The sequence below is a fragment of the Lactuca sativa genome, chromosome 8 (genome assembly GCF_002870075.4).
Source record: "Lactuca sativa cultivar Salinas chromosome 8, Lsat_Salinas_v11, whole genome shotgun sequence".
Taxonomy (NCBI): Eukaryota; Viridiplantae; Streptophyta; class Magnoliopsida; order Asterales; family Asteraceae; genus Lactuca; species Lactuca sativa.
In genome coordinates, this window is record NC_056630.2 from 97956862 (window position 1) to 97971387 (window position 14526).

The following is a 14526-nucleotide window of genomic DNA, read 5'->3' on the forward strand; positions in this document are numbered from 1 at the left end:
CTAAGCTTCGTGCTTACAGTTTTCAGTTTTGGTTTCAGGTACCTCTTCTTCGAAGGGGAAGGAGCTGGCATGGTAGCGGCCCATCACACACACGCCTTGTATTCCGCATTATGAGATCCTCCTGGGAATTTGTACTCTGACTTTATTATGTTTTTATGAAATGCTTTTCAAGACATGCGATAACTTTTATGAAATGATATGATCAGTGAACGTTTTATTTTTAAGGTTTGCTAAGAATATGTTTTAAAAATGAAATTTTTGGCTCGTATTTTTGGGATGTTACATACTAAGGTAATGATTAACATAATTTAAGGAAATATGTTTGGTTGGAAAACAAATATGTATCGGTTACCCATTTCCGCCGGTACGCCTAAGTGTTTTGCGGCAAAATAAATGTGTGGCTGAGAATGATTAATTTAATTTTTTTTTTCAATTGAACCCTCCTATATATATATATATATATATATATATATATATATATATATATATATATATATATATATATATATATATATATATATATATATGTTCAGGTTCGTTTGAGACCATGCTAATTTTGTGAGACGAGACCAAATCTAAAAATAATTTTAAAATGCAAAATAACAGGAAAATCCAAAAAAAAAAAATTAATTATTATTTTCAGAACTTTAGTTACTTAAAAAAATATAAAAAATTATCGTTTTTTTAAATGCGTGAAATATTCTAATAGAATATTACACTGTGAATATTCTAATGTGATTTTTAGAATGTTAGAATATTATACTATATTTGTCAGATATGTAGAATATTCTAATATTCTAGAATATGTAAATAATGTATTTTATTTTTAATTTTTTTGGTATTTTTTTTTTGGAAAATATAAATTCAAAAAATAATATTTGAAATTTTTTTTCGAAAATTTTCAATTATTTTGCATTTTAAAAATGTTTTTTTATCTACCAAATAAATGATTAGGATTGTGTGTCATGGTCTCACAAAATTAAACCGTCTCAAATGAACCTAACTATATATATATATATATATATATATATATATATATATATATATATATATATATATATATATATATATATATATATATATATATATATATATATAGAGAGAGAGAGAGAGAGAGAGAGAGTAATAAAACAAAAACTTTTAAAAGAACTAGTAGCATTGAAAGAAATTTTAAAAATAAATTTTGATCACAATTAAAAACCCAAAGGGTAAAAAGGTGAAAATACTTGACATTTTTTATGCTCTAGACTTACTTTCTAGAGCGATTATTACTATTGTACTTGACATTTTACAGAGTTACGGGCCCTGCCAAAATGACTTTTCTTCTCCGGACAATCACTCACACTTGACACTCTTACCAAAGAAATTCCATCAAATTTTCATTTTTTTCACTACTTGATTCCCAAATTCCGCCATGGATGATGACAGTGATCGGAGCTCCGAAGCAACACAACTGGAAGAAAATACAACAGCGGAGGATACGATGCACCACGACGACGACGACGATGATGATCAGAGTGACGCTACTCCATTACAGTATTCTTCTATGTCACCCGAGGAAGATTCAGCTACTTCTCAATCTCTAACCCTAGCAGTATCTGGTACGTAAGTTCGATTTTCTGTAAACTTAACCGATTCTGTTGTTGTTGTTGTTGAAGTATGCGTATGTGATTAGATTTGTCAGAGGTGCCAATAAAATACGAGATGCAACGCGATGAGTTGGAGCGTTTGAAGGTATACCACTACCGAGCTTCAATTTTTGTGCATTTTAAATTATCCATAAAGTAATCGGAAGCTTCAATTTGATTATGATACTGAAATTAAGAAGAATCGCAGTTACATTACATACAGAATGTTTTCTATTTGATTTTGTCACTCAGAATCAACTTCAAGGAAGTCACCAAGAAGCCCTAGCAACTGTTATAGCTCAAGCTGCTCGTGCTCGTTCCAGGATTCAGATTTCAAATTCACAAGGGCAAATTCAGTTGAATAATGCTGATGTGGCAGAAGCGAAGCAGAACAACACCATTGATGTTCCTAGATCTTTATCTGCTTCACACAATGTTAAGACACAGATTGATGGATATAACTGGAGAAAATATGGTCAGAAACAAGTGAAAAGTCCTCAAGGCTCAAGAAGCTACTACAAATGCACATACAGTAATTGTGATGCTAAGAAGATGGAATCATGTGATGAATACAATTCTGTTACAAAGTTAGTTTACAAAGGCCAACACAAACATGATCCACCTACGAAAATAGTCTCTAACGGAAGCAAGATTTTATCAACTCCAAAAAGAAAATCAATCTCAACACCTGGATTGAAATTAAGCAATTCACAACAAAACCAGAGGCAAGTTAACTACTAAAGTCATGCTATTATCTTTTTCCTCATTATAATAATATTGATTACATATAAACAGAGTGAAGAAAAGCAAAAGCAGTGGAGAGAGTCATGATTGTGTTCTGAAAAATCCAAAAAAACCAAAGTTTATTGTTCATGCAGCCGATGATGTTGAAATCTCAGCAGATGGTTACAGATGGAGGAAGTATGGACAGAAGATGGTGAAAGGAAATCCTCATCCCAGGTCCATTTACTGCTGAATGATTCCAACCTGTTAATGTTAATAGCTGTATCAAAAGTGCTGAATGATTGAATTGTTTTGTTTGTGGTTAGGAACTACTACAAGTGTACATGTGCGGGATGTGGAGTGACAAAACATATTGAAAAGGCGATTGATGGAACGTCGAATATAGTAATAACATATAAAGGAGTTCATGATCATGATAAGCCTGTGCCAAAGAAAAGACGTGGTCATCCTCATCCTCATGCTCATGCTCATGCTCATGGTGTTGTTACTTTTTCACCTTCTTCTAACATGTTATCAACACAAGTTTCTGGGGCTGAATCGGTTAAGAGGATTGAATCTACTCCAACACTTGTGAGTGTTGGTTTTGAAATCAAGTAACATTTTGGTTCTTAAGGGTTTAGATTATATATATAAATATGTTGTTGTGTAGTCTTAGTTATTGGATGGAGGGAATGAATTTAGCAATTCTATTAACAATTATAAAAATGATGATGATCTTATAATCCACTGATTCAATATTCGGTGCTTGGATTGGATTTTAGAGGCGTTTAAACAACAAAAAGAATGGAAATTATTCTGAATATATATGTATTAGATGTGTGTAATGGATGGATAATATAAGAGTTTTTGTTGGATGTTGTGCAATTTCTGTGCATAGATAGACATGGAAAATAATAATATGGATGTACTTATTTATAATTTTGTTAAATAGAAACTTGACAATCAAATTGATGAAAATGTAGGTAATGACAAAGCAATAAAAACTATAATGAAAAACAAATTTATTTTCTTTTAACCAAAAAATGTTTATTTCTAGTTTAATATTTTTATCAATGGCTTGTATCATTTATTTTTCCATTTCAAAATGTGTCAAATTTATATTATTGTATATCTATTAATTTGGTTTACAAATATAGAAATTAGTTAAAAATTAATGATATAAAAATTAAACAATTATATAATGGATTAATAATATGTTCCTTTAGTAACAGTAATTTTTACTCCCTTTAGAGTTTGGCCACATATGTTTGCCTTTTTTTTACACTTTTAGTCTTTATGTCCGTTTATTTTACACTTTTGTCAAAAGGGTTTGACATAATTAGTCCTTCTTTTTTATCCATTTTGACACTTTGGGTCATTTTTTAGGAATATTTTAATATTCAGAGTTTGGCCACAAAGCTTTAAGGAATTGACAACTTTGTTTCATTTTCTAAGAACTTGCTAATTCAAACACATTTAATTTTTTAGCCATTTTGATACTTTTGGTCCTTACAGTCAAAACTTTTACATTTTTTCATAAAAAAACACATAAAACGATCCGGGGCGAAGCCCGGGTTTTTCCGTTAGTGTTTAGTATAGAAATATATTGTATTTCTATTAATATATACTACACAATAAAAAAGCATTAGATGTACCCCACTACACCATGAGGTAGGGTGAGCTAGCATTGGGAGAGGCGAGGGAACACTGAGCCATCTAGTGTGATAATGGAGGTTAACTCCACCGCAAGAACAAAAACCATTACTTCACTTTTCTTCTTTTCATTGCTTTGACGCTTAGACCTACTGGTATACTCTCCAAGAACCGGTCTGTGGTTGAGGTGGTGTAACAACCTGAAATTCCATATCACTTCTTGTAACTCAAATTGTAATCCAATTCGATCAACCAAACGCCGTTTCCAAATCCGTTTCCGATTTCGCCGTTTAATTAAGTCATTATCTTGTATTAATCTAAAATGACTTAATGGGTGTCTTAATGCCATTTGAAATCATTCTAACACCCCATAATAGTTATCGGAATAATTCTAGAATCGACCATATCGGGTTACGGCAATTTGGTCGGGTGCGACCAAAAGCCCCGCCTAACGCCGGTATCGGGTAGAATTCCACCGTGTCCAATTCCCGAACACTATATAAATGATTCAAAGCTTCCATTTGAAGCTTTTGGCCATCTTTCTTTAATCACTCTCCAACCTCTCTCCTCATCCATAATCAAAGGTCCAAAAACAAAGATTTAAGGCTCCAAATCAAAGAGGTAACATCCCTAACTTGTTATCTAACCTCTTTAGCCTTCAAATTGATGTTTAAACAAGGATTTAGGACCTGGAACATGTGTTTACGGCCAAGGATCAAGCTTGGGCCGTAAACACTTAAAAATGGGGTTTTTGAGCCAATTAACCCTTCCAAATCATTGTTGGGACTTAGATACGACTTTGAGGCTTTCAATCTTGGACTTGGAACACCTTAAACATGAATTTTGAGGGACAAAAGAGAGTTTACAGCCAAGGCATGTTCTTGGGCTGTAAACTCCTCAAACATGGGGAGTAAACACATTTTTACATGTTAGTTTGCCTTGAAACTCAACCAAAAGCCTTGTGGTAAATCCTAGAACCATCTAAAATTAGTTTGGGGGCCTTAAACATAACAAAACACTACATTTAGGAGTTTACGGCCATAGCACATACAATTAGGCTGTAAACTCATAAAAGCGTGCCAAATGATGCCCTTAAACCATCCCAAGGCTTGGAAAAATTACTAGAATCACATGTGATTGCTCTAAGTGCTTCAAATCAATTTCTCTTGACCATAGGAGAGTTTAAGGCCGTAAACTCCAAGTTTACAGCCTTGAACTCCCTTTTAAATGGTATAAATTCATTTAAATCATTCCAAGACATTTTAGTAATTCATTCCGACAATCCCCAAGTCCAAACAAGCCATTAAACCCTCAAAATCACACCCACATGAGTTCACGGCCGTGAACTCATGTATGTGTGTGTTATATGGCCATAAACTCCATAAAATATTTACTCTTGGGGAGTAAACTCAAATCCCAAGTCCCTAGTACCATATCACGTCCGTAGATGTCACCCGGGTCACTCCAAACGCTCGTTTTGAGGTGTTTAACCTCGTTGGAGTGTAATGTTCCATATAATTAGTGATTGTAAATCTAGTTGGATATATATGGACATTATTACATTTTACATAGGGACATCGCGAGTAATCAAGCCCCGAACCAACGTCTAGTGTCCGAAACTGTCGCATTCCCGAGTCTGGTGAGTTCATACCCTTACCCTTTTTCACTGTTTTCAGGGGGAACACAAGCAAGGTACAAGGATTTATTGTACTCAAAAACTTGTTTTCGTATGTGTATTTCACATTTTATATGCTTTTAATACTGATTGATACAACTGATAACCATTCGAACATGCAGATCACGTAAACATTTATTTGTGAAATGGGTTTTATAAACTGTTATGTTTCATATATTTCACAAATGGTTTTCCACATTATATCAGTTAAAAGCATGAAATTAGAACACATGAACAATATAACTTGTACATTGTTTGTCCTCGGTAACACTCCACAGAGATACGCGAGTGGAGGACTATTATATTATTACTAGTAAATTTGTTATTCCTGTATGATTGGAGACACGTCCTCGGCGAACACTCCACAGAGATACGCGAGTGGAGGACTACACCCGTAACCAGAATCTCTGGGATTTAGAGAGCGTGACTTGAGTGTATAGATCTATACGGGGTTGACTACCCCACACCTGGCTGCTAGCTATAGCCGAACCAAAATGGTTCAAGGGTGACGAAAGTCATAAGGATGTGGACTACTTATTGCCACAGGTTCAGTTTATCGTATGGTTATGGAACTTGCAATTAGGATAACAGAGATTTACTTATAGTAATAATGAACAACTTTATACACCTCACAAGATAACCAGGTTTGGTAGACATCTTTCACATTGAAAACCAACATTCAGGAAAGTATGGGATTTTCCTGGGGAAAACATTGAACATAACCACGTTTACAGAATACATCTTTTATATTGATAACCAACATTCAAGAAAGCATGGGGCTTTCCTGGGGAACGTTTTCATAACTAGAAAAGTGTAACAAACTGGCTAACCTTACATCTTTTACAATCAGGAAAGTATGGGACTTTCCTGGGGATCCATTGGTACATAACCAGAACAGAATAACAAAACAGATAACCTAAATGTACATTTTCACAAGGGTAAACATGTTTTCAGTGTACAACTTTACATTACATATTGTGAAATAACAACCAACCTTTTTAAGAAAATGTGGGGTTTTCTTGGCGTGTGTTACATTTTCAGAAACAGAAAGGAAACATGAACATTTTCACAAAACAAAAACTGCTTATGAACTCATCAGCGTTATGCTGATTTTCAAACCGCTTGTGTTCTCAGGTCATTGATAGAACAGGTACCCGAAGATCCACTTGATCCAAGATGGAGTGCGTACAAGACCCGTTCGTTTTGTCTATGTTTATATTATGTATCACAAATGTATAACTATATCTTTTGAAACAAATGTAAAACTTTTCTATATGTAATGTAATGGTTGTTCTACTTTACTTACTATGTGCATTGGATTTGATACTCAACGTGGAGTCAACCCCGGAAATGTTTCCGCCTTCGGTTTTCGGGGTGTGACAGATTAGTATCAGAGCCCTTGTTTATAGTGAATAAAGTATACCAAACATTACATGGTATAAAACTATAAACACTAAAGGGCCTAAGTGCTCTGAAATAAAAGTATCTTCAAACTATAAGTATTTTCAAAAGTATATAAGTATACCGAGCCGTCGAGATCCGTAACTACAAGTAGAACAAAACATAAGTAAATGGGTGTTGTGTACTGCGGTTAAACCTGGGCAGTGATGTAGTCGTGTCTAGGATCAATATAGTCTGGCCAACTATATTCATTCGAGACACGGCCAACATGTGCTTGGGAGTGACTGTGGTATGCGACATGCCTAAAACTTACCCTAATACCACAAACATCGAGCCAGTGTCGTAGCGAATCATGAAATACTATGGGAGTATTTCTCGAGCCAATCCTTTGTAGCAATCCTCGTTCACGTATAGATCCTCGATCATTCCGTTAGCGATAGTTTACCTACTTTGATAACTCTTTCCTGCTTTATCGCTTATTTGGAATAAATATTTGTCATATCTCTCGATCCAATTCAGAGGACTTATCATCCTCTCTTTCTTGATCTTATTAGATCAAGATGCCTCCCAGAAAGAGACCCAGATCAAAGACCAACAACCCTCCACCACCACCTCGTCCTGAAATTGATCCCGTGTTATTCCAAACAGCTGTTACCGCCGCGGTGGCAGCTGCCATGTCCCAATTGAACACCGGTGGTTCGGGAGGTGGTACTCAAGATCAAGAAAGTAACCAGGAACACCGAAAGGAGGGTTCCTACAAGGACTTCATGAATGCGAAGCCTTCATTCTTCGATGGCACTGGTGATGTCATTTCCTTGTCTCGATGGTTCGAGAAAATCGAATCCATTTTCGAAATTTGTGCCTGTGCTGAGTCTGATAAGGTCAAATTTGCAGCCTGTACCTTTAGTGATAAAGCTTTGACTTGGTGGAACGGCCAAGTCAAATCCTTGACCCTACCCATAGCCCATGCCATGGGCTGGGACGCCATGAAAGAACTCCTCCTTGCCGAATACTGTCCCCGTGGTGAAATGCAGAAGCTAGAGCACGAGCTCTGGAACCTGAAGATGAAAGGTTCCGACATTGCTGCATACACTTCCTGATTCGATGATCTTGCCCTTCTCTGTCCTGGTCTGGTCACTCCTGAAAGCAAAAAGATCGAGAGGTTTATTTGGGGGTTAACCAATCCAACAAAGGGTCATGTTTTAGCTGCTCGCCCGGATACATATGATAGTATTAAGACTTTAGCCCAAGCCATAATTGACCACAGTGATGATGTCGAGGAAACCACTACCGCTCCTGAATCGACCAAAAGGAGTGGTGAGAAAAGAAAATTCTAGAAGAAAAAGAAGGGTCAATCTCCCAAGGATCCTCCAAAAGACAGCAAACAGTAGCAGTCCATGCTGCTACTACCCCCGTTGCTGTTGCTTCTATTGTGGGATCCACATCTCTAACTCCTACCAGCCGGTATGCTGGTAATCTTCCCCTCTGTGACAAGTGCAAGTATCACCACAACCCTGGCCCCTGCCGAGAACTGTCGTGTACCAATTGTGGTAAGAAAGGGCACACATTCCGATTCTGCAAAGCTCCGGCCCAATCGGCCAATCAATCTTCGGGAGCAGGCGTTGGTCAAGCCTGCTACAACTGTGGTGAGGTCGGGCACTTTAAAAGGAACTGCCCTAAGAAGTCTACAGCTGACAACACCAGAAGGGTCCTCGCCATGGGACGGGAGGAAGCGGTCGCCGATCCCACTGTTGTCTCGAGTACGTTCCTTCTCGACAACTTATATGCTAATATTCTTTTCGATTCGGGTGCTGAGAGGAGCTTTATTAGTCATGCATTCAAACATAACCTAAAAAAAAATCCCCAACCTTTAACTGAAATGTTTATGGTCGAGATGGCTAACGGTGAGAAAGAAAGCGCTAACGAGATATTCGTAGGTTGTATCCTTACCTTGAATGACCATTCATTTCCTATCGATCTTATGCCGGTTTCCATAAAGAGCTTTGATGTCATCATTGGCATGGATTGGTTGAGTCCCAATCATGCAGATATCCTTTGTTTCGAAAAAGCCATCCGTCTCAAGCTTCCTTCGGGTCAAACTCTAGTAATTTATGGCGATAAACCCAGTTCCAACCTTCGTATCATTTCCTGCATCAAAGCTCAAAAGCTCCTGTGAAAGGAGTGCATTGCATTCTTGGCCCATGTAATCAACGAGAAACAGGAAGTTAAAGACCTCGCGAGCATCCCCGAAGTCTGTAACTTTCCTGATGTGTTTCCCGAAGAGCTTCCAGGAATTCCTCCTGAGCGTCAGGTCGAGTTCCGTATTGACCTAATTCCTGGAGCTACCCTCGTAGCGAAGTCTCCGTATCGCTTAGCTCCGGCAGAAATGCAGGAGTTATCCAGTCAACTCAATGATTTGCTCAGTAAAGGATTCATTAGACCGAGTTCCTCACCCTGGGGAGCTCCGATTTTGTTTGTCAAGAAGAAAGATGGATCCTTTCGAATGTGTATCGATTATCGTGAGTTGAACAAGTTGACCGTTAAAAACCGATATCCTCTTCCGCGAATAGATGACCTCTTCGATCAACTCCAGGGAGCCAGTTACTTCTCCAAGATAGACCTTCGATCAGGGTACCATCAGCTACGAGTTCATGAGAGTGATGTTTCCAAAACAACTTTCAGGACTCGATACGAACATTACGAGTTCGTAGTGATGCCCTTCGGTCTAACCAACGCACCGACGGTGTTCATGGACCTGATGAACCGTGTGTGTCGTCCATATCTAGACAAGTTTGTCATTGTGTTCATTGATGACATACTTGTCTATTCCCGAAGCAAAGAGGACCACAAACAACACTTGAGGCTAGTGTTGGAAACTCTTCGATCCGAGAAGCTGTACGTGAAATTTTCCAAATGCGAGTTTTGTATTCGGAAGGTAACTTTCCTCGGTCATGTAGTAAGCGAGGAGGGTATTCATGTCGATCCTTCCAAGATAAAGGCAATAGAGAATTGGTCAGCACCGAAGACACCCACAGAAATCCGGCAATTCTTGGGTCTCGCTGGCTATTATCGGAGATTCATCCAAAACTTTTCCAGAATCGCCAAACCCTTAACCACTCTAACACAGAAAGGTGTACCCTTTTGTTGGAGTGATAAGCAAGAAACCGCATTCCAGACACTGAAGAAAGCCTTGTGCAGCGCGCCTGTTCTGTCCCTACCCGAAGGGACAGAGGACTTCGTTGTCTACTATGATGCGTCTACTCAAGGCTTAGGTTGTGTGCTTATGCAAAGGGGAAAAGTAATTGCCTATGCTTCTAGACAGTTGAAAGCACACAAGGTCAACTATACCACACACGACTTGGAGCTAGGAGCCGTAGTCTTTGCGTTGAAGATTTGGAGACATTACCTCTACGGAACCAAGTGCACAATCTTCACCGATCACAAGAGCCTGCAAAACATCTTTGACCAGAAAGACTTGAACATGAGACAACGGCGATGGGTAGAACTACTCGGTGATTATGAGTGTGAAATCCGTTACCATCCCGGCAAGGCCAATGTGGTAGCAGATGCCCTTAGCCGAAAGGAGAGTGCAGGTCGTAAAGTGAAGAACCAGACGATGACCATCCATTCCAACCTACCCATGCAAATCCGAGAAGCCCAGTTAGAAGCCCTCAAACCCGAGAACGTGTCGACCGAAGCCTTGAGAGGAATGGAAAAGAAACTTGAGATCAGAGGTGACGGAGTCTACTGTTTCATGGATCGGATCTGGATTCCCAAGTTCGGTGGATTCAGGGAGATTGTCATGGAGGAAGCGCACAGAACCAGATACTCTGTTCACCCGGGCTCTGACAAAATGTACTTAGATCTCAAGAAACAATATTGGTGGCCAAACATGAAAGCTATGATAGCTACGTTCGTGGGCAAGTGTCTGACTTGCGCCAAGGTTAAAGTTGAGCACCAGAAACCCTCGGGTCTGCTCCAGCAACCTGAGATACCCGAATGGAAATGGGAGATGATTACCATGGATTTCATCACCAAACTACCCAAGTGTCCGAGTGGGTACGATACCATTTGGGTAATTGTCGATCGTTTAACAAAGTCCGCTCACTTCATTCCCATCAAAGAATCATATAAGATGGAAAGACTCGCGCGGATTTACATCCAAGAGGTAGTCCGACTGCACGGTGTACCTGCGTCCATTATCTCTGATCGAGATAGCAGGTTTACCTCCCAATTTTGGCAGTCCCTTCAGAAAGCTCTTGGAACCAAACTAGATATGAGCACGGCGTATCATCCTCAGACCGATGGACAAAGTGAGAGAACAATCCAAACCCTAGAGGACATGCTTAGGGCATGTGTCATTGACTTTGGAAAGTTGTGGGACACAAATCTACCTTTGATCGAATTCTCGTACAACAACAGTTACCACACCAGCATTAGGGCTGCCCCGTTTGAAGCCCTATACGGTCACAAGTGCAGATCCCCTCTGTGCTGGGCCGAGGTGGGGGATACACAGTTAGCCAAGAGTCGAGACCCGGACAGTGCTCTCACTGGTCCTGAAATCATCCGTGAAACCACCGAGAAGATCATCCAAATCCGAGAACGACTGAAAGCTTCACGCGATCGCCAAAAGAGTTACGCTGATAACCGTCGGAAACCACTGGAATTCCAGGTTGGAGACCGTGTCCTGTTAAAAGTCTCGCCCTGGAAAGGCACTGTACGCTTTGGTAAGCATGGGAAACTTAATTCGAGGTACATTGGACCTTTCGAGATCCTCGCCAGGATCGGTCCGGTAGCCTATAAACTTAGTTTACCTCACGAGCTCAGTAACATCCACCCCGTCTTCCATGTTTCAAATCTCAAGATGTGTCTATCCGATGAAACCCTAGTGATTCCGTTAGACGAGATCGAGATCGATGAAAACCTCAACTTCGTGGAGGAACTGATCGAAATCATGGATCAAGAAGTCAAACTTACAAAACAAAGTCGCATCCCGTTAGTGAAGGTTCGCTGGAATGCCAAGCGGGGACCGGAGTTCACTTGGGAGCGGGAAGACTCAATGAAACAAAAGTATCCGCAACTCTTTCTAGATCCATGATTTGTATTGTGTCTTGTATCTTGTCTTCAATTTCGGGACGAAATTCCCTCTAACGGGGGGATAATGTAGCAACCTGAAATTCCATATCACTTCTTGTAACTCAAATTGTAATCCAATTCGATCAACCAAACGCCGTTTCCAAATCCGTTTCCGATTTCGCCGTTTAATTAAGTCATTATCTTGTATTAATCTAAAATGACTTAGTGGGTGTCTTAATGCCATTTGAAATCATTCTAACACCCCATAATAGTTATCGGAATAATTCTAGAATCGACCATATCGGGTTACGGCAATTTGGTCGGGTGCGACCAAAAGCCCCGCCTAACGCCGGTATCGGGTAGAATTCCACCGTGTCCAATTCCCGAACACTATATAAATGATTCAAAGCTTCCATTTGAAGCTTTTGGCCATCTTTCTTTAATCACTCTCCAACCTCTCTCCTCATCCATAATCAAAGGTCCAAAAACAAAGATTTAAGGCTCCAAATCAAAGAGGTAACATCCCTAACTTGTTATCTAACCTCTTTAGCCTTCAAATTGATGTTTAAACAAGGATTTAGGACCTGGAACATGTGTTTACGGCCAAGGATCAAGCTTGGGCCGTAAACACTTAAAAATGGGGTTTTTGAGCCAATTAACCCTTCCAAATCATTGTTGGGACTTAGATACGACTTTGAGGCTTTCAATCTTGGACTTGGAACACCTTAAACATGAATTTTGAGGGACAAAAGAGAGTTTACAGCCAAGGCATGTTCTTGGGCTGTAAACTCCTCAAACATGGGGAGTAAACACATTTTTACATGTTAGTTTGCCTTGAAACTCAACCAAAAGCCTTGTGGTAAATCCTAGAACCATCTAAAATTAGTTTGGGGGCCTTAAACATAACAAAACACTACATTTAGGAGTTTACGGCCATAGCACATACAATTAGGCCGTAAACTCATAAAAGCGTGCCAAATGATGCCCTTAAACCATCCCAAGGCTTGGAAAAATTACTAGAATCACATGTGATTGCTCTAAGTGCTTCAAATCAATTTCTCTTGACCATAGGAGAGTTTAAGGCCGTAAACTCCAAGTTTACAGCCTTGAACTCCCTTTTAAATGGTATAAATTCATTTAAATCATTCCAAGACATTTTAGTAATTCATTCCGACAATCCCCAAGTCCAAACAAGCCATTAAACCCTCAAAATCACACCCACATGAGTTCACGGCCGTGAAATCATGTATGTGTGTGTTATATGGCCGTAAACTCCATAAAATATTTACTCTTGGGGAGTAAACTCAAATCCCAAGTCCCTAGTACCATATCACGTCCGTAGATGTCACCCGGGTCACTCCAAACGCTCGTTTTGAGGTGTTTAACCTCGTTGGAGTGTAATGTTCCATATAATTAGTGATTGTAAATCTAATTGGATATATATGGACATTATTACATTTTACATAGGGACATCGCGAGTAATCAAGCCCCGAACCAACGTCTAGTGTCCGAAACTGTCGCATTCCCGAGTCTGGTGAGTTCATACCCTTACCCTTTTTCACTGTTTTCAGGGGGAACACAAGCAAGGTACAAGGATTTATTGTACTCAAAAACTTGTTTTCGTATGTGTATTTCACATTTTATATGCTTTTAATACTGATTGATACAACTGATAACCATTCGAACATGCAGATCACGTAAACATTTATTTGTGAAATGGGTTTTATAAACTGTTATGTTTCATATATTTCACAAATGGTTTTCCACATTATATCAGTTAAAAGCATGAAATTAGAACACATGAACAATATAACTTGTACATTGTTTGTCCTCGGTAACACTCCACAGAGATACGCGAGTGGAGGACTATTATATTATTACTAGTAAATTTGTTATTCCTGTATGATTGGAGACACGTCCTCGGCGAACACTCCACAGAGATACGCGAGTGGAGGACTACACCCGTAACCAGAATCTCTGGGATTTAGAGAGCGTGACTTGAGTGTATAGATCTATACGGGGTTGACTACCCCACACCTGGCTGCTAGCTATAGCCGAACCAAAATGGTTCAAGGGTGACGAAAGTCATAAGGATGTGGACTACTTATTGCCACAGGTTCAGTTTATCGTATGGTTATGGAACTTGCAATTAGGATAACAGAGATTTACTTATAGTAATAATGAACAACTTTATACACCTCACAAGATAACCAGGTTTGGTAGACATCTTTCACATTGAAAACCAACATTCAGGAAAGTATGGGATTTTCCTGGGGAAAACATTGAACATAACCACGTTTACAGAATACATCTTTTATATTGATAACCAACATTCAAGAAAGCATGGGGCTTTCCTGGGGAACGTTTTCA

The 14526-nt window shown here is 39.1% G+C and overlaps 1 protein-coding gene across 2 annotated transcripts; it reads left to right on the top strand.

The window, feature by feature from the left end:
- Positions 1-1304: 1304 nt before the first annotated feature.
- Positions 1305-3236, top strand: LOC111878068 (probable WRKY transcription factor 26). Of its 2 annotated transcripts, none has more exons than XM_023874585.3 (5): positions 1305-1601; positions 1685-1734; positions 1881-2353; positions 2424-2588; positions 2678-3236. In XM_023874585.3, the coding sequence occupies exons 1-5, from the start codon at positions 1415-1417 to the stop codon at positions 2967-2969; spliced, it is 1167 nt and encodes a 388-aa protein (XP_023730353.1). In that variant the 5' UTR covers positions 1305-1414; the 3' UTR covers positions 2970-3236. The 2 variants fall into 2 exon arrangements, with proteins under 2 accessions (XP_023730353.1, XP_023730352.1); XM_023874584.3 differs by having other exon boundaries at positions 1308-1601; positions 1676-1734.
- The last annotated feature ends 11290 nt before the right edge of the window (positions 3237-14526 follow it).